This window comes from Nyctereutes procyonoides, unplaced genomic scaffold, assembly GCF_905146905.1.
Source record: "Nyctereutes procyonoides isolate TBG_1078 unplaced genomic scaffold, NYPRO_anot_genome, whole genome shotgun sequence".
NCBI lineage: Eukaryota > Metazoa > Chordata > Mammalia > Carnivora > Canidae > Nyctereutes > Nyctereutes procyonoides.
The window spans coordinates 15546582-15573828 of NW_026575052.1; the positions used below are offsets into that span (position 1 = coordinate 15546582).

At 58.9% G+C, this 27247-nt stretch overlaps 2 protein-coding genes across 11 annotated transcripts in view; both read right to left on the reverse strand.

Annotated features, from left to right (window-relative positions):
• SDC3 (syndecan 3) overlaps positions 1-21246 on the reverse strand; it is a 43537-nt gene extending 22291 nt beyond the window's left edge. Inside the window, exons 1-2 of the mRNA XM_055332640.1 lie at positions 21093-21246; positions 13618-13922 (exon numbers count right to left, since the gene is read on the reverse strand). Coding sequence (XP_055188615.1) covers positions 13618-13922; positions 21093-21246 — 459 coding nt within the window. The remainder of the gene's footprint in view (positions 1-13617; positions 13923-21092) is intronic.
• A 3426-nt stretch (positions 21247-24672) lies between these two features.
• PUM1 (pumilio RNA binding family member 1) overlaps positions 24673-27247 on the reverse strand; it is a 134547-nt gene continuing 131972 nt past the window's right edge. For all 10 annotated transcript variants that reach the window (XM_055332910.1, XM_055332906.1, XM_055332909.1 and 7 more), the window contains one exon: positions 24673-26537. In XM_055332910.1, the coding sequence (XP_055188885.1) occupies positions 26406-26537 (132 nt within the window). In that variant the 3' untranslated portion in view covers positions 24673-26405. The remainder of the gene's footprint in view (positions 26538-27247) is intronic.

The window sequence follows — 27247 nt, forward strand, 5'->3', positions numbered from 1 at the left end:
CATGGCCACCCCTCCCCTGACATCCACCCGCCCCTGCCTCCCGTGGGCCCAGCCCGCCCTCGTGTGCAGCCCGCCGCCCTCTGTCCCCTGGGCTCAGATGGAGTCCAAGTGCCCGCTAGGGATGTAAGGACCTGAGTGTCCTGGCCCACAGGCCCTGCAGCCCAAGGAGGAGACAGGCCCTCCTCTCCTCACGTCACTTGAACATGGCTTCCCGGACCAGAGCTCCTTCGGGTCCCCCCGTCCCATCACCTGGCCCCCCGCAGGCAGGTCAGAGGCTCCAGGCGGAGCCCCTGGCATCAGCCGCAGTCACGCCAGCTCGGCCCGCTCCCCGCCGGCCCCCAGCAGGGCCAGCCCAGCCCAGCCCCAGCCCCGAGCAGGCCCCGCGGAGGCTGGATGAAGGAGCCCAGAGTTCAGGCCCTGGGACCGGAGCAGAACAGCACCTGTGGAGAAGGCCGTGGACTGGACAAGCAGGGCTCGAAGCTGGGCTGTGACTGGGACCCCGTCCTGTTCCCCAAACCCCGGGACAAGGACAGGGGTCTCAGCCCCTGCCCCCAGGATTACCGGTCCTGGTGACAGCTCTGGGCACCACCACATGCCACGCTCTGGGCTAAGTTAAACCCCCGTCCCTGCAGCTGCCCTGCAGGGTGACAGTCAGCACCCAGCTTCACAGAAGGGGTACAGTGAGCACCCCAGCACCCAGCCGACAAGCAGAGGTCACAGTCGGAGCCCACGAGCTCTCCATGCTCTGCAAATCCCTGAAGGCACCCAAGTTTTGAGTTTGTGGCGTCCCTGGAGTCAGGCAGAAGGCAAAGCTCTGGGTCCCTCTGCCTCCCGCCCCTGCCCTTGCCTTAATCACTGCTAAGGAGGCCAGATGACCAGCTGCCCCTCTGGCCTGGCTCCCTAGACTGTGGGATTAAGGGCTGGGATTAAGCACAGACACACTCCTGGTAGCTCAGAGCCCCAGCAATGCGCGTGTGCGCGTGTGGACATGCAGGCATGCAGGTGCACACGTGCAAGCACACTTGGGGAGTCTTTCTGGGCATGCTGCAGGCGCATTCACATGTGTACACCCGCTGTTGTTCTAAGAGGGCTTAGATGCCCGTGGGTCTGGCTGTGTTTGCGTGAGAGGTACATGTGCACGGGGCGGGGAGTGTGTGTGTGTCCCTGTCTGTGTGTGCCTCTGTGTGTTCAGGTATGGACGTGGGTCTGTGTCTCCACATGTGTGCACAGGACAAAGGGGTGCTGGGCCTGCCTGGATCAGCATTCTCCCTCACAGGCCCAGAGTCCGTGTTTGTGCACAGCTCTACGTGTGCATCGACCTCCTGAGGTAGGCCTGAGGTAGGGAGGGCATCTCCTAACTTGTCCTCCTCCTCACCAGGAGCCGGTAATGGCCACGGCCATCCAAGGCGCGGGGGGCAAGTTCCCCACAGCTGAGAAGGGGAGAGGCAGCAATCTGGGTTCTCCTGACTCACCAGGCCTGGCCACGCCTGAGCTGCTGAAACAGGGGAGTGGGCCACAGCATCCTTCCCCGCAGGGACAGGAGGGCCCCTCGCATCGACACCAACCCATGGTGACACACTGTCACACATGCACACGTATATGACAACCCAACCCCTTGCCCAAATCTAAACTGAACCATGGCCTTAGCCCCACAGGGAAAAAGATCACTGTGGGCTCCATCACCATCTTACAGACCATCCCTCGAACACAGAGCCTGAACCCCTTGTTCTGGATCTGAGATTGTCCCCAACAGGTCTCGCAGCTCCCCTGCCTCTCACACGAGAACAGGACAAGCCCGCGCTCAGCTCCCAGAGGCTCCCAAGGAGCCACTGCCCCGGGGGTCACTGTGCTACCTTCACCGTTGGGTGGCCCTGGACAGTCTGGCACTATCTCTGGGTCCCGTGAACTTATGTGAACAGCAAGGTGGGAGGCTGATCTCCTGTAGCCCTCGGGCCCTTTAAACTGCACTTCTGGAGGGGTCGATGAAGGCATTGGGGGGGGGTGCGGAATCTGGGTCCAGGAGGAGGGAAGAGGAAGGAAGAGTCCCTCCAGCTCTGACCCTAACCACCCCTTCAGCCTTCAAGACCCATGTCCCCCAGGGGACTCCTCAGGTCCTGCCCCCCCCCCAGTGGTAGCGGGGAGATGAGAGGCTCCAAGCAGCAAGGGAGGGGGTGGGGCAGGGGCCTGCAAGGAAGCAGAGCAGGAGGAAAGAGAACTGGAGGACGGTGGGAGGCAGAGAGAGAAGGAGAAGAGGAGAGTGGGCAGAGGAGGAGGTGGTGGGTGGGAGGGCTGCTGGGGGAGGGCAGAAAGAGGGGGAGATCTCTGGTAACCAAGTCCGAGCCTCCGGAAGCCCATCATATGTCCACCTTCCAGAAAGGTGGAGGCCAGAAGCACCTGGCCTGTCCCCCTCTCTCCCACACAAATGAGGCAGGAAGGCTGCATCTCTGCAGCCACTGCTCCCTGCTGCCAGGGTCCAGGCCTGGGGATCCCAGGAGCAGGGGGCTGGGGTCAAGGACAAGGCATGAGGACAGGGGAGTGCTGGAAGTAAAAGCCGGAGGACCTGTGAAAGCCTGGAACGGAAACGAGGCAGCAATGTCAGGACTTGGGGAGCAGAAGCCAGGTAGCCCGTGTGTGGGCGGAGCGGGAGATGATGGGATGGCAGGGAAGGGGCTGCCACAGAGCATCCCCGTGAGAGCTCTGAGGAGGTGAGGCTGTGACCCCGTGGGGAGCCAAAAGCTAGGGAAAAACGCAACAGAGCTGGGGCTCAGCACGGAGTCCTAACATGGAGAAGAGGGGCACTGCCCAGAAATCTAGGAGCGAGGCGAGAAGGGCCCAAAGAAGGGGTCGCAGTGCTTGAGAGCTGGAGATTCGGTAAAGGATAAAGCATTCCCAGGGGAGGGGACATCAGTGCTGGGTTTTGGATGATGAGTAGGAGTTCGCCAGGGGAGGGAACAGTCCACAGAGAGCGAACAGCGCCCGGGTCCACACGAAGACGAGAGAGATGACGTTGTACTCTGCGTCGGGGAGCTGCCGGGAGTCGCAGGTGGTAGCCGTGAGGGGTGTGCAGGGCAAAGAGACGGAGCTGGAGGACTGCAGTGATGCACTGATAGGAATCAATCTGGCATCGAGTCTTGGGCTGAGGGCAGCTGGGCTGGGGTTAGGGAGAGAAGGATGGGAGCTGGGCCTGCAGGCCGAGCAGGAGAGAGACACGCAGAGAGCAGAAACAGGAACAAGGGACCGTGCCCTGCCTGGGAGGCAGGAGACACAGCTCTCAGTCTCAGCTCAGCGACCAACTTGCTGGGTTACTGCGACCAGCCACTGTACCTCTCTCGGCCTCCGGCTCCCCAGATGTAAAATAAGAAGGCCAGACCATCAGGTCTTGGAAGATCCTTGCTCTGACTAGAAATCACTTTGGCCTCAGTTTCCCCTTCAGGACAACGAATAAGTTGGACAAGAGTGTTTCCAAAAGCCCTTCCAGCTGAAGGGCTGCAGCTCATGGCCCAACCTAGACAGAAAACAAGCAGCAGGAAAAAAGACCCATGTGGAAGCCCAGAGTCCCCGGGCCCGGATCAGGGCCTCTCCCACAGAAGCCACACAGGTTCAGGCTCCCAGCAAGATGTGTCCCGCCCTAAATTCATCCTCTCGGGGCACCACGCTTTACAGTTTGCAATGCACGGACCATGGAGCAGTGCTTGCACACCAGGGAGCACTCTAGACTGCTTGGGTTCAAATCCTAGTAACTATGCCACTCTGTGACCCTGGACAAGTTACTTAACCTCTCTGTGAACTCAGACAAATTGCGTAACCTCTCTGCCTCAGTTTCCTCTTTTGTAAAATCAACGTAATAACGGTACCCGCTTCACAAGGTTGTTATGAGGATTCAGTGAGCTTTGATATTTAAGACATTTGGCAGAGTATCCTGCACAGGGCAGGCACTCAACAAGCATAATTCAATATTAATACTATCACATCTGTGCCCTGGATGGCACACCGTGCCAGGCCCTCGGGGCAGGGGGGCTGCACCCACTTCAATACCAACACCCCCTACATGCAGGATGGAACCCCAGTGCCCTGGTTTGGACTCAGGGCCCACCACTGGAGTCCTGCAAGCCAAGGCCCTGTGGGGTTCAACCATTCAGCCCCAGATCACCCCATGGCACAGAGCCAGGGACCCAGGAGGTGCCCAGTGAATGTAGTAAAGGCCAGAAACAACACACTCTCATTAGCAACAGCAACCCCCTGCAGCAAAGGCTCCTGAGCCCCGGGGCAGGTCCATCCCCACCTCCACAGAAGGCTCTCCTCCCCAGTAGGGAACCGCTGCTTTTAGCCACACCCTCAACTGCCATGACCTTTCCTACCTCTGAGCCTTCTCCACCCTGGTTCTCTATCATTGCGCGGCCATCCTGCAAGGCCTGCTACAAAGGACACCTCCCTCATGGAGCCCTCCCTGATATTCCAGAGCCAAAACCTCTCATTCCCCTGACTCGCTACCCTCAGCTCCTCACATGTGCTGGCTCTCCCTCCCCTAACTGGGAGCTTCCTGAGGTCAGAGACCAGGCTGAGCCCCCGCGGAACCCATCCGAGTGCTCAGCGTAGGCCAGACACAGAGGGATCAGTAAATAGTGGCTGCAGTGACTGGCAGGTCAGCAGCAAAGTAGGGGCAAGGACCTGGTTACTGGACTCCCTGCCCAGTTCTCCTCCCCTGTCCAGGAAACCAGACTCAGCTGGGGGGCCTGGATTTGACAGATCACGTCCCAGAGGCTGGGAAGAGAGGTGGCGTTCAGGGTGATAGGTGAGGAAAGGGGCCCGCCCCAGCCTGGCCCAGGAGGAACCACAGACAGGCCATGTGAAGGAACCAAGCCTCCTATCCCCCCGACCCTCCTGCCCCTACCAAGCCCAGCTCTCCCTTCCCGAAGGGGACATTCCAGGCCAGGCCCCGGCCCCGTGTCTCTCCAACAGTTTCTCAAATGTGAAGACTAGAAGGGTCCCTGGAACACCCAGTGCAACTTCCCCACTTCACAGATGTGGAAAGTAGAGGCTCGGGGAGGGGGGGTGGAAGCTGCCCACCGTCACTTGACAAGCCAGCAGCAGACTCACCTCTGAAACACAACGATCTTAGAGAAAGCAGAATTAAAATAATTAAAATCAAGGTAGCTACCCGGCCCCAGTGTCCTTTAACTGGCTGCCAACCAGGTCACGAGCTGCACCTCCCCCAACGTCATCCGCGGCCCGGCCTAGCGAGTGACATCTCACAGGCCCACTGGACAGCGGGGAAGACCAAGGCTTGCCCAAGTCCGCTTGGCTTCTGGGATTCGAACAGGCCTCGGTGGGGGAGGCGGGGTTCCCCTCCCGGATGCTCTTGCACACCTGCCCCTGAAGCCTCACACAGGCACCATACACACCCACCACCAACACACATCTCATTCGAGCAAAGCTCGCCGACAAGACTCCCGACACACACGAGATACACCTGCACACCCACAGCCCCTAGCATAGGCTCCGGCACGCGGCAGGTGCTCAAAAATGGTTGCAGAAAGAACAAATTAACCAAGCAAAAGACGGCCCCACGTATGAGCACGCACCATGCCACACGCCTGTTTGACCAGCCCCACGCCCCTGACATCACGGCATCTCAGGACCACGGACTCCAGCCGCCTGCTAACTGCCTCACCTTGGGCTCACTGCTCAACCTCTCGGGCCTCTGGGTCCCCATCTGTAAAGTGGGGTAACAACACCCGCTTCACAGGGTCATGGTAAGAACTGACATAAAGCACGGGGCCATGCCTGGCGTGCAGCATGCACCCCATAAGTACTGGCCATGATCACTGTCCTTGTGTTGTCACCATCTGTGCCTGCCTTCCCAACACAGGGAGCATTTTTTTTTTTTAAGATTTTATTTATTTACTTGAGAGAGACAGAGAACACAGAGGGAGAGAGAGCAGCAGACTCCCCGCTGAGCAGGGAACCTAACACAGACCTCAATCCCAGGACCCTGGGATCAGGACCTTGGGATCATGAGCCAAAGGCAGACGCTCAACCAACTGAGCCACCCAGGTGCCCCCCAACACAGGGCGCATCTTGAGGGCAGGACACCCCGAGCTCCACCTCCATGGCAGCGTGACCCTAAGAAGGTGGCAGTCAGCAGCAAGTGGCAGCCCACTGAAGGGCAGCTGGGACCATGGGCGCCCTCCCCATCGCTGTGGAGCCTGCAGAGGACAGCAGTACATGGGTCCTGCCAAGCACCCTGCCAAGCCAGACTATCCTTCCCCTGCTCCCAACACAACCCCCCAGTGCTCCAGGAACCTTGTGTGCACAGCCCCCTCGGCCCCCACACGGCTGCTCCCAAACCCCAGCCCAAGGAGGGGCACAGTGAGCCCCACAGGCCCCTGATGCCCACAATCACATTGGCAATTGGTTTGCTACAATTCGATTTCCCAGATCCCCCATTATCCTTATTAAAGTCTGGGCTGGTGAGCAGGGCTGGGGCAGGGGGTGCAGGATGGGGGTGCTGGCTGGCAGTGCAGGGGGTACAGTGAGCCCCAGGAGAGCTTGGGCTGACGCCGATCCCAGGGTGAAGCGAGCTCACTGCCAATCCCAGAAGCAGGATGAAGACCCTAACTAGCAAGATCCCCCACCCCGTCCCGCCCCGTGACTCCCCTCCCCATCCCATCTCAGAAAACCCTGGCCCTGAAGGGGGGGTGTGTGTGACAAGGTCAGTGATGGGACAGATGGAACTCCAGAGTCGCGGCGGGGCAAGTGGACAGCTGGCTCCAGCAGGACCTGGCTGTGTGAGCCTTGGCAAGCGGCTCGACATCTCTGAGCCTTCTAAATGGGGGGAAGGCCACAGCCTCTGCGAGGCCTCGAAGGCTCCGTGGGCACACCTAAGGCTGGATGGATAACAAGCGCCGACCCTGGGCCAGGCCCCCAGGCCGTCCCTGGGCTTCGGGACTCCCACCTGTGAGACGGCAGGCTCTCCCTTTGGCGGTAGCCCCACCTCCAGGGTTCGACTTGGGGCATCCATGACCATGCAAGCCTGGTTCCCACTCTCCAAGGGAAAGGCTTACTCCCAGCCCCACAAGCAGCTACTCAGGGAGACCAAGAGAGGGACAGGAAAAGAGCAAAACCAAAGCAAGTAAACAGAAAAAAATCAGTATGTACAGGAGCCCTCCTTATCAGGCTCTGTGTTATTTCATGGTGTTCATTCTCACGCAACTTTTTTTTAAATATTTTACTTATTTATTCATGAGAGACACACAGAGAGAGGCAGACATAGGCAGAGGGAGAAGCAGGCTCCCTGCGGGGAGCCCGATATGGGACTCGATCCCAGGCCCTCGGGATCACAACCTGAGCTGGAGGCAGACACTCAACCACTGAGCCACCCAGGGGCCCCTCTAGCAACTCCTGAGAAAGACAAGAGGTGCTTTTAGCCCATTTTAAGCAAGAGAATGAGGCTCAGAGAGGTTAAGTGAGCTTGCCAAGATCACACAGCCAAGGATCGGGAGAACCAGGATTTCGACCCTGGTCCAGTTGTCTCTGGGACCCCTGCTCCTCCTACTAGCTCAAGATACACCCTCAGGTTTGGAGACCCCAAAACACACAGCACCAAGGCACAGGTGGGGCCCCAGGGTGGAAAGAAGGCCGACCTTGGCCAGCTGGGTCACAGGGTACTGCAGTACAGCCCTCTCCACCTGGTGTGACAGCCAGCACAGGCGGTCCCTGCCCTCCACCGTCAGCAGCCAGGTAGGGAAGAGGCCAGATCGTTTGTCAGGGGCCACCCCCACCCCCACCCTGCAGCTGGGCCCTCAGCCATCACTGCCCAGACTCCCCCCTATAATCACAGCTTCCTGTTTGGCCATGGAGACTAAGCGGCGGGAGGGAAGCAGCCACCCCCTCTGGCCAGGGCCTGCTCTGGAGGGAGCAGGCCGGAAGTAGAGGCTACCCAGCCTCCAGGAATCTGGGTGCCTGGGAGCCAAGGCAGGGTTGCCCCCCCCCCCCAAGGAAGCCAGTCAACAAATATTTACCAGGCGCTGGCCTGATGTTCCCGGGCTGTGGTGGGCTGTGGTGGACCGTTAGCAGGGACAGCAGGACAAGCCAGGTGGTCCCCTGCCGGACTGGGGGCTGGGCCCTAGGGCAGCTCCTGGCACCCTGACCCCCCAGACACAAAATCACAGGCTTCCAGGCAGCTGAGCCGGAGCCCAGAGCCACAGCGCCTCTGTCCCGCCCAGATGTGGTGGCGGCGGCTTGGCACGGGGACGGCAGGCCCACCCCGTGTGGCCACCCCCAGCCCACGGGCCCCCGCCTAGACCCAGCAGACCTCTGCCAGTCTCACCGTCCACACACCCCGCTCCAGAGGAGAGCACACAAAGCCCCAGCCTGGGCCCCAGAGCTCACGGTCCTGGCTTCCTTCACTCACTCATTCATTCATTCACTCACTCAAACTGTTCGATTCTGGGCCAGGCGCAAAGTTGGCCCAGGGACTCGGCAGAGAAGAAACATCCACAGAGCCTGCCCGCGGGGGCTCACGGTCCATCGGGAAGCATCCTGATGCTTCTCCTGACTCGGGCTGCGCGAGCTCCACCAAGTCACTCAGGCCACAGGGAACCTTCGGGACCGCAGTGCTCTCCCTCCCCCCAAACCTGTGACCCTCAGAGCAGCCCATTTCCCACAGGACAAGGCCTTGTGAGGGAAGGAGCCCCCAGTGAGAAGCAAGTCGCCCAAGGTCACAGAGCAAGAAGGGGTGAAATCGAGAGGCAGCCCAGCTGTCCCAGCCTGGCAGGCCCTGGCTCCATCCAGCTCTGCTACTTTGCAGCTGTGTGACCGTGGGCAAGTCATTTAATCTCTCTGAGCCGAGGTTCTGGGTGTTCCCACCCGCAAAGATTACCCTGAGGATTAAATGAGCCAATACACAGCAAGCGCTTAGTGGGCGGGGCTTTCGGGGAGCATTAGTTTGCTGCTTGGGTCATTAAGGCCTCCCCAGATCATGCCCACAGCCGGGGGTGGGGGGGCAGAGACAGACGGAGGCTTTACCCTTCCTGTGCCAGCTGCTTCCGTCGGCTCCAGCCTCAGCAATCCTCCTGCAGCCTCTTCTAGAAGGACCCACCCCTCTCCCCAAGAAGCAGCCCGGGCCTGGGGGCAGGGGGGCCACAGCTCCAACGGGAGGATTTGGAGGGACGCCTGCGGCAAGGCCCGGCTTCTGAGGGGAGCTCTGTCTCCACCTCCCCCACCCACCCCACCGGTGCCCCAGCATTTTCCAGAGCCTAGGCCCAGAACTGCCGTACCCCAGCACTGCCCTGGGGCCCCCAGGGACCCCATGTCCCAGTCCAGGAGTGGGGAGGAGCCACCTGTTTTCAAAAGACCAAACTGCTTTTTTTTTCTTTTTCTTTTCTTTCTTTCTTTTTTTCGATTTTATGTACTTAATTTACTTAATTGAGACAGAGAGGGCAAGCAAGTGGGAGGGAGGGGCAGAGGGAGAAGGAGACCCCCACTGAGCGGGAAGCCCAACGAAGGGCTCGATCCCAGGACCCCGAGGTCACGACCTGAGCTGAAGGCAGATGCCTAGCCCACTGAGCCACCCAGGTGCCCCTCAGCTCCTTTCTTCAGCAGAGCTCACCCCCAACCAACCCCCAACACGAGGGAAGAAGAAACGTACTGAATTTGCAGCTGGAGGCACTGTGTTGCTCCCCAAGGAGTAGAAGGCACCGGGTCCCCATCCCAACTCTGCCATGAGGGTACTGTAACCCCCAACAGCAGTCCTGAAAGTCAAGCATTTGTCCTCAGTTGACAAGTAAGAAAGCCTAGGGTCAGGGCGGGCTACAGCTTGCTCCCTGCCACGTGGGGACCAGTTTGCTTGCACAGCTCAAAACCTCCTCCTCCAGGAAGCCCTCTCTGACCTCTCCAGGCTCCCTCCTGGAAAGGCTCTATCTCCTGAGAGCTCACTACATGGCAGGCTGTGCTCATTCTACCCACGGAGCTCATTTTCTCATGGCAACACCCCTGTGAGGTTGGCGCTGTTACAGTCCCTACTCTACAGACGAGGACGTTGAAGCAGAGAAACCCCTTGCTCAGTCACACAGCAGGTGTCTATGCCTGGAGCCCCTCCCACCTTGGGGGTTAACAGACAGCAGGCCCCTGTGGTGTCCTTGTGTCAGGGCCTGGACTCAAACAGCCCCGGGGTCCCCAACTTTCAAATTTCTGCAGTGAGGACGATCTTGCTCTGACAACTCCGCATCCACAGTCAACTCGGGTCCTGGAAGAGCAGGGCGCTCTAGGGCAGGGGAAGTAGTGAGGGTGGAAGGGGGCAGGAACCACCAGGCCCGGGGGTGGGCCTTCAGCAAAATTCCTAGATTGATTTCTCCTCCCCAAGGTCCCACCCCTACCTCCCCCCCACCACGCTCCAGGCCCCGGAGCCCCAGAAGAACAACAAGAAAGCAGCATTTGTTGAGTGTTTACTAAGCACCAGCCGCTGCGCTGGGAACTTCCCACATTAACCTCTTCCGTTGTTGTTGTTTCACAGACACGAAACAAGGCACAGAGAGGTTAACTAACTTTCACAAGGTCACACAGCCACAAAGTAGTGAAATGTCATCACTGGGAATGTTCAAACGAGACTAGATGACACAGAAAACCCCTTCCGGCCCTGAGCCTCTAAATGAACATGTCTCCAAGCTAAAGGTTCCAGAATCCCCACACTCCAAGCCTCTCTGGGTGGTGACTGAGGTGGCCCTGAAGCCAGATGTCCCTGAGAGTCCCAGTCACCTGGTCTTTCAGGAGAGAGGACTCCCCAAAGCAGACGCCAGGAGACAGACAGACAGACACACACACACACACACACACACACACACTCACTCACTCACCATCTGCAGCATGAATGAGACCTGCTATCCCCAGAGGCCACCCTGAAAGCGCCCCCCTCACCCCACCCCACCCCACCCCACACAAACTCCCTCTCAAGCTGGTAGGCAGCCCTAGGGGTCATCTTGACCCTCCCCTGCTCAGAGCCAGCCACTGCCCGTTGAGCGATGTCCTTAGGGGACCCCACCATGGAGGCCACTCCTGGAGCCATCCTGGGTGGGGCTCTCCTGGCCTAACCTCAGTCCCTCCTGCCACAGGCATTACCCTCTTCCCGTAGGGTGGCACCCCTGGCCGCTGGCACCACCCTTCACCCTTATGGCTGCTGGGCCAGATGAGATGATGCTCCTCCTGGACAGCCTAACCCTGGGGGCTCCCCATCTCCCCTGGAGCCCCTCCCAGTCAAGCCCACCATCCTGGCCTGGGAGGCGGTGTTGCTGCCCCTGCTACTGGGCTCTGGCTCTGAACCACACCCACTCTCCCTCACCCTCAGGTGCAGGGACAGCCTCTCACCCAGGCCCTCCTAGTGGTCTTCCATCTCGCAGGCGCCCAGTTCCTTCCACCACCCCATGGGGCATGAATTACATCAGCCTCGTTCTGTGAGTGAGAAACAGTGGTTCAGCAAAGGAGACCTGCCCAGATCCTACAGCTCAGGATTCCTGCCGGGCGCCCAGGTTAAAGCATTCTGGCCTACGCCCCCTTCATCCATCCCTACATCAAACGTTTACTTCTGTGGATGAGCACACAGCTCAGCTCAGCTCATTTCTGAAGACCGTGTTACCGGCTTCATTTCACAGACGGGAAAAGAGAGGCCCGGGGAGATGAGACAACGTGCCCAAGGTTACAGCAGGAGTCAGGGGGGTAGCAGGATTTGAACCCAGGGCTGTGTTATTTCCCAGCTTTTGATTCATAAACGATCTTTCAGAAGCTTGGCTGAGAAAGCGACTCATATGCCAGGCGGGGCTGGGTCCCAGGTCCTCACAGGGACCTCTTCTCACCCCACCTGGGGGAGGACTGGGGATGAGGCCGCCAGCCCGCCGGGCACTGGACTGGACTTTGCCTTCAGTACTCCCTGTACCCTTCGTTCAGCCCCCAGACGGGGAAGGCTGACGAGCAGCTTGTCTGTCCAAGAAGCGACCTCTAAATCCGTGCCTGTCCTCCCATTTTACAGACTGGCCCACCGAAGCCCACGGAGACACGCGGGGACAGGGCTGGCACCTGGGGGCTGCCTGAGAGACCTGGGTGCTTCTCGGCCTGGGGAATGAAGGCCAGGCACAGCTCCCAGAACCCACCAAGGAGGCTGTCGAGGCTCCAGACATGCGTCCATGGGGGAACTCACTTGGGATCGGGGTCCCTCCAAGTGGGGAGGTGGCCCTTCCTTTCTCTACCTCCTCTTGCTCCCCCCAACCGAGCCAGGACTGAGCTCAACCCCACAGCTGTGTGGTCCTTCAAAGAGACGCTCACGGGGTCACGGCATACATACACACTCACCTTCACCTGCACACATTCTGCACCCCCCTGCGCCCCAGGTACGTGCCCCAGCCACAGGGTCACCGATGCATCCACAGCACATGCATGCACACACATGCACACACACATTCCCATGGGCCCAAGCACACACCCACCACGGAGGTGTCTCCCCCACACACGCACCCCCTCCCGGGGGGCACACAGCCATGGCCAAGGGCTGCCCAGCCCCGCCACTGACCCTCCGCAAGCACAATAGGTCACCCCCACAGGGTCCACACACAGGTAAGGGGCGGCCCCAGCCATGCGGCCCCCAGCCATGCGCGGTTCCATCCCTCATCCTCCCGCCTGCACAGCCCACAGGTCCCACCGCCGGGCGGAGGGGATTAGACACAGGGTCACCCTCACTCACCCCCTCGGGTCACCTTCACGCCGGTCACCGCCACCCTGCCCCTCCCCGGCCCCCGCCCTCCCCTCCCCGCAGCGACCCTCGGAGGCAGCGAACCGCTCCCGCCCCAGGGGAGCCCCAGGGGAGCCCACCCAACTCCCCGCGAGCGGCCGCGGCCGGGCACACCCCCGAGGCCAAGGCCACGTTCGCTCCAGACCCGCGACACACCCAGCCCGGCCCGCGCCCGCGCCCCGCGCCCCTGACCCGGGGCAGGGAACCCTGCTCCGCCCAGGGCCGCCGGGGAGGGGGGTCCCCGGAGCAAGGGGAAGCGAGCCCCGAGGGGGGTGGAGGGAGGGGAGGGGCGCGGGGGGCTGCGGGGGCCCAGGGGGGAGGGGAGAGGCGCAGGGGGCTGGGGGGGTGTCCAGGGGGTAGGGGAGGGGCGCGGGGGGCTGGGGGTGTCCGGGGGGGGGGAAGGGAGAGGCGCGGGGGGCTGGGGGTGTCTAGGGGAGAGGGGAGGTGCGCGGGGGGCTGCGGGTGTCCAGGGGGGAAGGGAGAGGCGCGGGGGGCTGGGGGTGTCCAGGGGGGAAGGGAGAGGCGCGGGCGGCTGGGGGTGTCTAGGGGAGAGGGGAGGTGCGCGGGGGGCCCGAGGGTGCCTAGGAGGGAGGGGGGAGGCGCGGGGGGCTGGGGGTGTCCGGGGGGAGGGGGGAGGCGCGGGGGGCCCGAGGGTGCCCAGGGGGGAGGGGAGGCGCGGGGGGCTGGGGGGGTGTCCAGGGGGAGGGGAGGCGCGGGGGCCGGAGGGTGTCCAGGGGGAGGGGAGGCGCGGGGGCCGGAGGGTGCCCAGGGGGGAGGCGAGGCGCGGGGGGCTGGGGCCCAGGGGTCCCGGGGTGGGGGTGCCGGCGCGCGTCAGGACTCACCCCCGCGGCGCGGCCGGCCAGCAGCAGCAGCAGCAGCGGCGGCAGGAGCAGCCCGCGGGCGCCGTGCCCGGCCGCGGCCCCGATCCCCGCTGCTGCCCCGTGGGCGGCCCCGGCGCGGTGCGGCGGCCCCGGCTTCATGGCGGCGGCGGCGGGCGCCTTTGTTCCCGAGCGCGGCGCGCGGGGCGGCTGCTGGGCGGCGGCGCGGCCCGAGGCTGGCCCGACGCGCTCCCGGCTCGGGGCTCCGGCTCGGCGGCCCGGCTCCGCCTCGCGGCTCCGCGCCCACAGCAGCCGCGCCCGCAGGAAGCCTGCGCCGCCGCCGCCGCCGCCGCCGCCGCCAGCCGCCGCCGGGCCGCCCCCAGCGCGGGCGGAGCGGGAGGAGGGGCCGGGAGGGGCGGGGCGGGGCGGGCGGGCGGACCCGGGCGGACCCGCGCGCCCCCCCCCGCCGCCGCGCCGCGCCCCCCGCCCCCGCCCCCCGAGCGCGGGGACGGCGCCCGCAGAGCGCGTGTCCGGGGCGGGGACCCCGCGCGGGGGTGCAGGGGGCGGGCGCGCCGCAGGGTCCAGGCCGACTCGCGGGAGCTCCGGCCCCCCCCGCCCCCGCGGCCCGTTCGCGCGGCCCCTCGGGGACCCACCGCCACCGCCCCCCAAGCCAGTCCGCGCTGCGGCCGCGGCCACCCAGGCCCGGGGCGGTGGTTTGTTCTGGACGCCTCCGCCCGGGCCTGGGCCTCCCTGGGCCTCAGTGCCCCCCACGCAAAGGCTGTAGACTGCGGTCCCTGTGCCCGACCGCAGGCCTGCGGGGTGCCCTGTGCCCCCCCCCCCCCACACACACACGCAATCACCTGGGAAGGGGAGCCCTCCTCACCTGCCGTCTGGGCCTGGGTGGTGTGAGAAGCGGTGTGGCGAGCCCTGCCTGGCCCGTCTCGACTGCTTTGTGCCCCACCCGACAGCCTGTGCACCTTACTTTTTATCCAAGTCCCCAACCGCATGAGCTCCAGGAGGGCAGGGGCCGGGTGTTCTGGTTCACCGCTGTGTCCCCAGGGCTAGCACAGGGCCTGGCACATAGTGGGAGCACAGAACAAATGTGTGGGTTTCACAGATTCACCTGAGCTCACCTGGCCCCGGGTGCTGGATGGGGGTGGGGGTGGCAGGCAAGGTGAATATTCATGAATATTCAGCTTGGCCCTCTAGAGCTTTGCCATGAAGTCAGGATCTCCACCACCTGGGTAGGAAACTGAGGCCCAGAGAGGGAAGGTTATTTGCTGATGGTGGCAGCTGGAAGTCCGCCCCTGTGTCCGGCAGCCACCCTGTGCCAGGCCTGCTACCAGGAAATAGGAACCGAATTGGGCAGAAACTGGGACAGTTCCCCCAAGGAAAAAAGAACTGAAACCGGGACAGGCGGAGCCAATAGGGAGAGGGCTAGGGTTGGGTCTGGAAGAAAAGACTCTGGGATGCCAGCCATAATTTGGGGTGTCGGGGGGACCGGGACCTGTCCTGCAGGGCCCTGGCGAGGAGGTCCAGAGGACAAACGTCAGCACGGCATAAGGTTGAGCTGAATTAGATGTTCCTTTGGAGGGAGTGAGAGCCCAGTCCCTAGAGGGTATGTAAGACCAGGCTAGCTGCCCTCTGGCAGAGATCCTGGAGAGGAAAGGGAGGGAGACTTTCCAACTCTGAGATGCAAAAATCCCTAGGAATTCTCAATTCCCAGCTTCTGGGAATCTGATTGCTGGAGTCTTTCGGAATTAGGGCCCATCGGCACCTTGGGGAGATGAGTCCACAGGGGCCTACGGGGCCCAGGAGAGGAGGAGGGGTGCCGGCTGAGCCAGCACAGCTTGGAGGTGAAGCATGCTGGCTCTGGGGTGGGCGATCCCACCCCCGCCAGTTAATGACATGTGTGACACTGAACGCTTTACTTTTCTGAGCCTTAGCTTCCCAGCTGGAATATGGAAATAATGACCACACAGGGTTCGTGCACTCATTCATTCATTTTCCAAATATAGTGCCTCTGTGTGTCAGGCACAGGGCCAGGCGCCAGGTGGTGATTACAGGAGCTCTCCCCTGCCACCGCGCTCCGCGTTCAGTAAAGGTGAGTGGGACGACACTTACACAGTAAGGGACCTGGTTATAGGGCTAGTCACCTCCCAGAAGGGCTGCCACAGGCCAGGGGACGGACTGGATCTGAGGAGCTTCCGAAGGGCAGAGTTAGGGCCAGCGAGGCTAGGGTGAGCGTAGGCGGAGGCAGCTGCGAGTAAGCAGGGACCCGTGAACAGTTGGAGCTGGTCACACATGGCTACTCGGAGAGGTAGTGATCCTCCGTCTTGGGAGGCATGCAAGGCTCTGAAAAGTAGCTATCAGGGAGGCCATTAGGACACTCTCCGTGCACAGGGTGGGGAGTGAGCCTGGCTCGTGTTCTGAGCCGTCCAGGAGCCCCAGCCCCTCTTCCAGGACAGCCCAGGAGGTGGGGAGAGGGAGATCTTTGGGCTGGGCAGGCCTGGAGCGCCACCTGCTGCTCCTCAGAGACACTGCTCGCAGTGAAGGGCGGGGGCAGGGGGGATTGTCCGGAACCCCAGGGTCTCCTCCTGCCCCTCACCCACCTGCTCCTGCTCTCCTCGGGGTCCACAGATGTTCACGTTCACCTGCCCGCTGGCCCACCGTGCACAATTACCTGCCCCGTGCCTGCCTGTGCATTCGAGCTCCGTCCCAGCACCTGGGGGTCACCCCCCCCATCAGGATGCACACAGGCTTCTGGCCCACCCCGCCCCTCTGGGGAGCCTCGCTGACCTTCCTGGGCAGGGCTGGACAGGGCCGGGGTCTGCGCCCCTCACCTTGTTCTACTGTCTCCCCCAGGAGTGGGAGCACCTTAGTATCCCCAGGGGATAGTAATCGCAGAGCCACAGCAGAGCTGACTGTAGGCCAGGCGCGGCCCGAGCCACCCTGTCATCCCCACAGAGAAGCTAGGAGACCTGCCCCAGGTCACACAGCTGCTGAATGAGAGCTGAGCTCCCGACCCAGGCTCTTAACAATCACACGGTAATGCTGAGTCCAGAGGTAGGGCTGGGAGATTTGGTGAATGAAAGAGCCAGCGAGGGGATCCCTACTGCCGCATGAACACAACCGACTTGTGGGCAGACTCGGGTGAGCCTGGAACCCGGATAACCCCCCACGCCTAACAGCCAGGCTTCAGCACCCCAACCGGTCAGACCTTCCTCTGCTCTCGGCCTGGACTCCGGGCTCTAACAAGACAGCAAGGGGAAGTGGGAGGCCTCAGCCAACATCCTTGAGCTCTGAGCCACCCCATTGACAGCTGCATCTCCGAGCCTGGCATACAGTAGGTGCTCAATAATTGTTGTGTGACTCTACCTGCCCCCAGCATTTGGCTACACAGACTGGCTCTTTGTCACCCCACATGACCATATAAAAAGAAACTATGGAGCAGCCCGATGGCCCAGTGGTTGGTGCCACCTTCAGCCTGGGGTGTGATCCTGGGGACCCGGGATCGAGTCCCACGTTGGACTCCCTGCATGGAGGCTGCTTCTCCCTCTGCCTGTGTCTCTGCCTCTCTCTCTCTCTCTCTCTCTCTCTCTTTGTCATGAATAAATAAATAAAATCTTAAAAAAGAGAGAGAGAGAACCGTGATCCACTAAGGGCTTTCTGTTCACCAGGCACTGTTATGAGCGCCTGCGGGCAACAGTGTCATTGAGGTGTCCCCACGTCCTGTGATGTGGGGACAATACACTTGCCTCCGGGGCGGTCACCACGAGGACCAAATGAGCTAACGCTTGGGAGCCCTTCCAACAAAGCCTGGCACCCGGTGAAGACAGTGCGGTCACTGGCTGTTCACTTTGCCCCCATTTCACACCTGGGGAGACGGGCTGAGAAGCTTGTGACAGGCCCCACATGGCGGAGGCGGGCATGCTGACGGCTCCTCACTGTGCCATCCCCGCTCCAGGTAGTCCCAGGCCGTGGGAGAGGAGTCCCTGTGCCCCCCAGACCCCCCTTCCTCTCCTGCTCCCTCCCCACCCACCTTCTCATCACATCTTCCAATGTTGGCTGCACTCAGGATGGAGGCCGGAACCCCGGCTTGCTTCTGAGGAAGTCTGAGTGATTGCAGTCCTGAGGTGAGTGACTCCAAAATTCGGGAACTGAGGCCAGATTCTGGCAAGAGCCCACAGAGAGAGCTGGGGAGACTCACAGTCTGCTGCCCCAGCAAGTAAGAGGCCTACGGGGGTGAGCCTCAGCTTCTGAGGGAGGCCTCGGGGCCTGGGAAGGGGCCAGAACAAGCAGGTACCTGGCTTGGCCTCCTTCCACAGGGGTCTTCATCTGGGTGGGGGGAGCCCCTGCCCATCCAGGGGACCTGGCTGTGTGATGGACAGGCCCGTGCCCTGAGCTCACCTGAGTCCTATGTGTTAGGTGCTAGGCCAGTCCTTTCAAGGTGAGGGGTGGGTGACACCCCCTGGGCACACGGCTGCCAGGAAGGGGGAAGGATTTGAACCCAGGCCTCTTCTAAGTCTGTGAGCTGGGGGTTCACAAACTGGAGTCCAGAGGGCTCGGGGGAGAGGGAAGCAGTGAGGTTTGAGCTGAGTGACCTGTGGGCCCCAGAGCAAGGCTGGGGCTGGTCTTGCAGGTGAAGTGAGTGGAGGTCGAGTCCCTGAGCAGAAACCTGGCCAGGTCTGGCCCGGGTGCCAGGCCATGGGGTGGTGGCGGGGCTCAGGAGGTGCTGCTTGAGGGTCAAAGAGGCCTCTGGGACCCCACGCTGGGTAGGGATAAAGACAGGGTGGGTCCCAGCTCTGTGGGCCTGAAGCTTGCACAGTGTGAGGAGACCACAAACACAAAATTAGGAACGAGGCTTCGGGAAGGGCCTCTGCAGGCCAGGGGCCCTGAGGCTTCAGCTCCCCCGAGTTTTCAGCTTGGCCTCTGTAAATTTGCATGGATGAGCAGGGCACTGGGCGAGGAGGGGTTTACACCACTCTGAGGGTTTGGGAGTCACGGAGGAATCCAGGAAGGCTTCACCGTGGTGGCTGCAGGGGGGTGGCGGGGTGGCAACATCTCCACTGATCCATGGCAGGCAGGTCACACAGAGGCTGAGCCCCTGCCCCGGAGGATGGCCCCTGACGCCTTGAACTCCAGCTCCCAGTGTGTGTGCATAAGGCCAAGAACATTCTAGGGGCTTGTTCACTGTAGCCTAGAAAGAACAGGGGGTGGGGGGCCTCGTGTTGCTCTCCCTACTGCACCCCCCTCATCTGCCCATTTTATAAGGGAGAAACCGAGGCCCAAAAAGAGGAAGTGAGGGCACCCCTGGTGGTTCAGCGGTTTGGTGCCGCCTCCAGCCTCGGGTGTGATCCTGGAGACCTGGGATCGAGTCCCACATCGGGCTCCCTGCATGGAGCCTGCTTCTCCCTCTCCCTCGGCCTGTGTCTCTGCCTCTCTGTGTCTATGAATAAATAAATAAAATTAGGGGATCCCTGGGTGGCTCAGTGGTTTAGCCCATGCCTTTGGCCCCAGGGCGTGATCTTGGAGTCCCGGGATCGAGTCCCACGTCGGGCTCCCTGCATGGAGCCTGCTTCTCCCTCTGCCTGTGTCTCTGCCTCTCTCTGTGCGTGTATCTCATGAATAAATAAATAAAATCTTAAAAAAATATAAATAAATAAATAAATAAATAAATAAATAAATAAATAAATAAATAAAATTAAAAAGCAGGAACTAAATTCTAAAAAAAAAAAAAAAAAAGAGGAAGTGACTGGCCGTGGGTCACAGAGGCACAACCCCAGGCTGCTTCATTCCCCGCCCTGGGGGCTCTCTCACCCACTCCCTTCTCCTTGACCAGATGCCCCATTTGCAAACATTCGTGGGGTAACACCTACCCCACAACCAAGGCCCTTCCTTCCATAGGGGGGCAGCTCCTGCCAGGCCAAAAGTAAGGTCACAGGGCTAGGAGCTGCCTGGGGGCAGGTCGGGGTGGGGGGAGTAGGCCCATGGGTGGGTGTTCAAGCACCTGCTCCGGGGGGGGGGAGCTGCAGGGCTGCAGAGGAAGGGGAGGGAGGAGAGCATGGGAGGGGAGGCGTGGGAAGGGAGGAGGGCCCTGTCGTTCCAGAAGCCATCCCACTAACACACCCCCGTGCCTGGGAATAAATTGCACATTTGGAGTCATTTTCCTGGAAGAAAAAAAAAAAGCCTCTCTAAAAATACTGTTTCTTTCTCGCCTCATCCTGAGGCTAGAGCAGCCCAGCTGGGTGACAGCCAGAGCAGGGGGTGCAGGACAGTGACCTGGAGCTGGGCGAGAGAAGGAGGACTTGGGGGTCGGGGCAAGGAGACCCCCTGAGCCCGTGGAAGCTGAGCCAGCAGCTCAGCTGACTGTCATTGAGATAGTTGATGTGTCTTGCATTTCATTGAGGATTTTGAGATCCGTAGAGACCTGCGTCCAAACCTCAGCCTCCGCTTCTGGAGCCCCTGCTCCGGGCTGGGCGGGCACAGAGGGGGCGCGGCGAGAGCTGGCATCCGGGGCATCCGGGGCACCAGCCTGGGACACAAACAAGTAACCGTGGGACAGGTCTGCTCTGGGTCTGCTCTGCGTGGCCACCCCGGGCCGCAGGCTCCTCACTCCTCAGTGGATCAGGTCTGGAGGCCAAACTTCCTCCCCAGTGCCCTGGGCGGGGGGTGGGGGGGTGGGGGGGTGCGACAGGGCCTGTCAGGGCCTGTCAGAGGGCAGGAGTGGGCAGGGACCAGGAGGCCTGGGGATTCTGGGGTCAAATCCCTGGGTCGGCCACCCCCTGCCCGGTGACCTCGGGCCACCACTTTCCTACCATGGAAGTTAGAGCGAGTGACTGTCCTGCTCCGGAGCTTGAGGGAGGTGAATAGCACCCAGCTCGGAGCGGGGCCCCCCAGTCATTCCCAGCATGGGGCGCTCCAAGCCTGAGGCTGCTGGGTTGGGGGACCCTCCGCTGGGATTGGGAGATGGAAGCTGAGCCACCTCTGGAACAGGACAGCTGTGGCCTCCTGACAATCCCTGGGCCGTCCCCAGCCAAAGACATGTCTTCACCCTGGGCGCTGAGAAGCACCGGCCGTGTCCTGGAGTTGCGGGGAGGGGTGCGGGGTGGGGGAGCAGGGGCGGGAGCAGGCTCTTGGGGGCCACTACAGACCAAGGACAGCGTGTGCCTCCCGGGAGAAGTGAGAAGCGGGCCCCCTGATTCACCAGGCACCATCCGGGGCTCCAGGAGTTTTGGGGGGGTGGTTACTAGTTACCCGCTGCTGCGTATCAAATGGCCCCCAACCACAGCAGCGTAAAACGGCAACCGGTGCTGATGGTCTCACCCGGTTTCCGTGGGTCAGGAGTTCGGGGGCAGCTGAGCTGCGTGGGTCCGGCCCCCGGTCTCTCATGAGCCCCCCGTCCTGGCAGGTGCAGTGAGGGCTGGAGGCCCTGTGTGCCGGTGGCCGGTGCGCCCGCTACCAGAGGAGACCCCAGCACCTCACCACGGGGACCTCACCGCAGGGTCCTGGACGTGAGCAGGCAATGGTGGAGCGAGCGAGCTGGCCTGGAATGGCCCACTTCTCCACCACGTCCTCGCGTGTCCACGCAGCCCTGGTTGCTGGGAGAAGGCACGAGGAGGAGAGCAGCGGGAGGCGCCCGGGCACGGCCATTCAGGCTTCAGAGCGTCCCGCGGGGGAGCTAAATGACACAGTCGCTCCAGGGAAGACTGGAGGGTCCCAACGGGGCGGGGGAGCCTGGAGGCAATAATACTTAACAGCAACTCCTATTCCTGGTGTGCCCAGCCCTGTGCCAGGCGCCCAAAGATCAAATAAGAGTCACAGAGGTCGCGGGGGGTGGGGGGCCGGGGGGGGGGCAGTGGAGCTGGGATTTGAAGCTACGTACCTACAGGTTATAAAAAGACTTAGAGGTTTTAGTTGTTTTAAAGTTTGGAGGGATCCCGGAGTGGCTCGGCCGTTTAGCCCCTCCCTTTGGCCCAGGGCTTGATCCTGGAGTGGAACGAGTCCTCCCTTGTCGGGCTCCCCACATAGAGCCTGCTTCTCCCTCTGCCTGTGTCTCCGCTTCTCTCTCTCTCTGTCTATCATGAATAAATAAAACCTTAAAAAAAAAGAAAAGAAAGTTTGGAGCATGAGCCAGGCATGTGGCCCCAGAAAGAGGCGCCAAGGCCTCTGGTCATATTAGCAGGGGCATGGGGCTGCCCTTGCCGTCAGCTCCACCCACCTGACCTCATTCCATCCCCTTGAGGGCGGCTGGGCTGGGTGACCGCTCCAGTGACAGTTGGCTCAGGGAGGGCATGATTTGGCAGAGGTAGCCCAGGGAGTGACAGGCGACCGACCCGGGGGCCCATGAGCCAGATTCTCATGACCCAACCCTGCCGCCCCAAGCCAGAGTGAGGGACTAGCTCTACACCCAGGAGAAGCTGGGACGGAGGCAAGATGAGGGGAAGCTCAATCTTAGGACAGATGCCAGACCTCTGGTCCCTGGCGGCGGGGGTGGGGGTGGGGGTGGGGGGTGGGGGGGGTACCCCACTCCGAGGCCCTCAAGCCAGGGGAAACCCAGCCCTGACCTTGGAGCCCAGAGCCCTTTGACCTCTATAATTCTTTCTTTAGGCAACAGCACCCTCGTGTGGCCAGAGCTGGTAACTACACGAAGTCCCCGGTTTTCCTCTCCCAAAATGTTTCCTTCTCCAGCACCTCGCCCTTCTGAAAGACAACTGCGAGCCAGGGAAAGAGAGAGACAGCTATTCCTGGAGCTAAGGGGAGGTGGCAGGAGCGAGATAGCACGGATGGAGCCCTGGACTTGGGGTCAGGAAACTTCAGATAAAATCCTTACTTGGTTATTGACTCATTCATTGTACGGCTGGAATCTCAAATTCTTCATCTGTAAAATGGGCTAAGTCTATACGCAGCCTTTACCCCCCAAGGCTTCCATGAGGATCAGGAATCACAAATATGAATGCCCTCTGGAAACTGTAAAGCCCCGCAACCAGGTAAAAAGACCATTCATTACATAAACTGTGTGTTGGAGGGACTCTGGTAGAGAAACCCAAGAACATAGGTCTCTAGCTGGCTGGCGGAGGCCCAGGATACCATATCCTGGAGCAGAACTGGTCAGTGGTGAACTGCGGTGGGGAACTGGATTGAACCCCAACCCTGTCCTGCCCCACCCCCTCGTCAGGCCCCAGTTGGTCCGATCCAGACACACTTGCCTCAGATCCCAGAGCTGCTCCCCTGAGATGGAGCAACCCCATTCCTCACAGGACTGGTGTGAGCAACTAACAGAGCTGGTTCACAGCAAAGGACTTTACGTAAGCTTCTTTACGTGAGGACAGGGGTTGTCGGCTTCCCCAAACCCAGGCGCAAAGGTCAAACATGATCCATAGCAGCCATTCATTATACCCATGTGCCGGGCACGATGCTCAACGGTGTAATTTCACTTAATTCTCACAACCAACCTCAGGAGATGACCCGGGATAAAGGCGATTACACCTCCTGTTTGTCTGAAACACCTCCCCAGGCCTCAAAGACACGGGCTTGAACAAGAGGTGGTGGGAAGGGGGCGGCTATCACACTTCCAACCTAGCACTGTGCTTGCTGCCACTAAAAAAACACCCACCAAGATAAAACATGTCACTAAATGCTAAGAATGAAAAGGAGAGGGGAAAAAACGCAGAGTACGGACCTAAGTGGTCCAGGTGGAAAGAAGAAAAGCCACACGGGAGCAAATGCCCCGGACGAGCCAGGCCCCGGACATACGTCTAACAGTTCCCGCTCACACCGCTCCAGGTGTTCCTCCAATCTTATGAAAGAGGAAGATGGGGGCTCGAACACGTCATGCTGCTCACCCAAGGTCACAGAGACAGACAGGGGAAAGAAATTCAGGCCTCTCGCTTCACCTGCTTTGCACACCACCCTGCGAGGGTCCAGTAAACGCGACCATGTCATAGCCCTCACCTTCCAAGGCACGGAGACTACTACACACATACGTACTAGCACCTTCCATTCCCAGGGAGGAATTTGGTTAAAGATGAGGTGACCCACAGGCACAGAGAGTGCAGGGACTCCTATTTGAACTTGATTCCAGAGTTGCCCAGGCAGTGACAGATGGTGATGCCCCTCTAGTGCTCAGCTCTGGTGGGCCCATGTGGACTATCAGAAGCCTCAGGAAGGTTCTGATTTCAGCCACTGCTGCACAATCAGGTCCTGGACTCAAAACCTGAGCTCAGCTTCCTTTTCCCTGGCGACAGGCCCTTACCTTTGAGAGGGAGATGATGCCAAGTTCTTTCTGCGACCGGCCCAGGGCTCCACCTGCAGACATTAGGTAGTACAGGTTCCCACCTGGCCTCCCTGGCCAAGCCTGTCCCGTAGCTGCCAATACCAACCAGTCTTAATGGCGCAAAGGTGGTGAAAGGAGGGTGCGCATCCTCAGGCACAGGTGGCAGGCCCACCTCTGTGAGCAAGAGCCTCCGGTAACCACAAGCTGGAAGGGGTCCCCAGTCTGAGGAGGATGAGCCAGATGAGCAAGCTAGGCTCCCGGACCAGCCTCCGTGAGTGAACATGGATGTGCCAGAGGAGGAAAGGGAAGAGGCCTCGAGAAGGGGAGGCTAAAACAGAGCAGACGGCCAGAGAGGCCTTAGCTGCCGCCCACCTCAAAAAGTTAGCTGCCCACTGGATTCGAATCTAGACCCCAGGCTCATGATGTGGAAAAGGCCAGAAAGAGTGAATGAAGAGCATCGTGACTGGGTCCCACCGCAGGGTACCAACTTTTCCAGGATGTTCCCTGTGACTGATAGGCAGGCTCTGGGCCCAGGGAGGCGGATACCCTGATTTTTCAATAGAAGTTGGAAATCTGGACGAACGATCTTGCTTCTGAAAGCACTAGGCAGGCTAAATCCAATGTCTTTGGGTCAAAATGGACTCCAGAGCTATGGGTTTGCCACACTGGCCATATTCCAATTGCATCCCCACCCTCCTGTAAACAGAAACCCCAGCAAGCAGGAAAAAGGGTACAAAGAAGGAAAGGGCTACACTGGAGCGCTAATATTCAGGGGGAGGGGGAGTGAAAATAGAGGCACAGACTCAGATTCCAAAGTTCTGTATTTTTCAAAATAAAGATCACACATTGTTTAGAGACAATCTACACAAGAGTTACAAAAAATAGTTGCCCAGGCATAAGCATACACAGGTTTGTTAATTATACACATATGGTTACAAGTGTGCTTGCAAAAAAGTTCATTGGAAATATACACAAGGCTCTGGAAATGTACACCGTGTAGTGTTACAATTCTATATTCAAACAAGGAAAATTGACAGTATGTTACATTCACTTACAAGTAGACAAAATGCAAAATACAGTTCATCTTCTGTACAAAAAGGAAGGGCAATTCACACTTTACAAGGTGAGAGGGGCTCTGATTGTAAGGAAAGCTAGGGCGGGGCTGAACTTTGCACGTCCTTGTGACTGTCACAAAATAAGCAAAACATTACTTTTTTAGGATTAAAAAAAAAAAAACACTAGTGTGAACTGAATCATCTTGAATAACATTTAGAAAGGATCTTGCTACTGTGGGACTAGGTGACAAATAAAACCAAGCTATTTTTTTCCTTTTTAAACATTTAACTAGGCTGTATAAAGAACATTTATTCCTTCAAAAGAAAAAAAATTTACTTCTGGTTGAAATTACAATTTACAATATACAACACTATATGCTACGACCATAAAAGGTGTGAATATACACTGAATGCACAGGGCTGGCTAATTCTCTTTTCTTACCAAAAAACGTGTTTATGTTGATTCAAACTTCTCCACATTTACATTACAGGTATACAAATGTACAATTGTACAATCAAAAGTATGTTCGACTACTAGGGTACATTATAGATACAGATTAGACATCAAAACAAGAAAATACTACAAATTTGTATATATGCAAAGTCTACACCAAGTATACACTATATATTTATAGAAGCAAGACCAAAAGCAGAGTTGGATTTTTTTTTTCTCATGCTAAATAATCAGATTTTGCCTTTCAATGTTAACAGAAAAAAATCCAGTAGGCAGTAAACAAATACACCCGCCCGGCCTTGAAAGACATCCTAGGAGCTCACATCTCCTCCTCACAAAACAGACTACACATCTTCTTCAGCATAATATATTGTCTCCAAAAAAGGCAATTTTTCGAAGTTTCATAAACTTAATGTCATAAACTGAAGCTTTAGCAACTCTAAAACAATTTTCATTATATATATATATATATGTATATATATATATGTTTTATAAACAGTGTTAAATGCCAGTTTGGGGTCATTTAACAAAATTCAAATTTCTCAGGTTTTTTTGTTTGTTTTTGTTTTTTACTAAAATGAGGAGGTGGGGAAGAGCTATTTGCAAAACTTGCCAGCAAGGCAAAATGGGTTAAAAACCTTTTTTTTCTTTTTTTTTAACTTTTTTTGTTAAACCAACCACCCTGAAAGTTTCCACACGTGTGTAATATAGATACAACATTGAACAAAATATGTGGCCTCCCATGTACATTGGTTACCTATGTACAAGTATCCTATACACCAGTAAAACAACAGGGCAATTAGTCAATTAAAAAAAATAATTAGTACATGTTATGCGTAATAAAATTAAACAAATTTACAAAGGCTTTTCCACTTGTGGATTTGATTCCTTTTTTTGGAGGAGCAGGTAATCCTGGAGCAACCATTTACCCATTTCATCTTCTATACTAGAACATTTCTGGTTGCTGGTTGGATTTGCCAGTGGGCCAGTGAGGTCAGTGGGAATGAGGGGACAGGGTGACACTGCCTCAGATAATACCATTAGGGGGGCCACAGATGGGCCCTAAGTCAACGCCATTCTTCATGTAGTATTTCTCCAGCTTGGCCAAAATGTGCTTGCCATAGGTGTATTTGCGGAGAGTCGCGATGTGGGGCCGGATCTGGGGAGGAAGCAAAGCTGGTGTTACTCTGGCCTGCAAACCACTTGTGGGCTCCTGCTATGCTCCCAGGCACCGAACTGTGCGTCTGAGTCCATGAGGCAACATCTTCCCCTGGTTCTGTCAAAGCACCACAACTCTAGTACTACAGTGACCCATCTGAGCGGGGGAGGGAGGAGCTCCTGAGTACTGACCGGGGACACGAGGGCTCTGGAGGCAGCTGGCCACAGACTACTTCCAGGTCAGAATCCAGAACATATGCATCCTGACAACTACACCACTGCTGCATGGCACCCTCTGAGGCCTGCTTCCAGCTCCTCTGGCCCCACTCAAGGCACCTGGCTCCCTTTAGCAGCAGGGGGTGGTGTGTGTTCTCTTCTGGGCAACATGAACCCTGAGTATACCACCTGACACAGAGGATCCCAGAAAACTACTAATGACAACTATAAACACTACTAGTGTGGGCCAGGCACTGATCATTTAAGCCTCATACGACAGATGTTAATTGTCCCCATTTTATTGATGAAATCCAAAGGTACACTGCTTAAGTGGCACATCCCAGGCCAGATGGCTAATAAGGCACAGGTGTCTGGCCCTGCAACAGTGATTGTTCTGCCCACGGTGCCAGTCTGGCCCCTCACCGTCTCACACCCTGGACACGAGAGGTGCTTCCTCGCTGGAGCCAGCCTTCCTCTGCCGGGAGCTCATGGAGT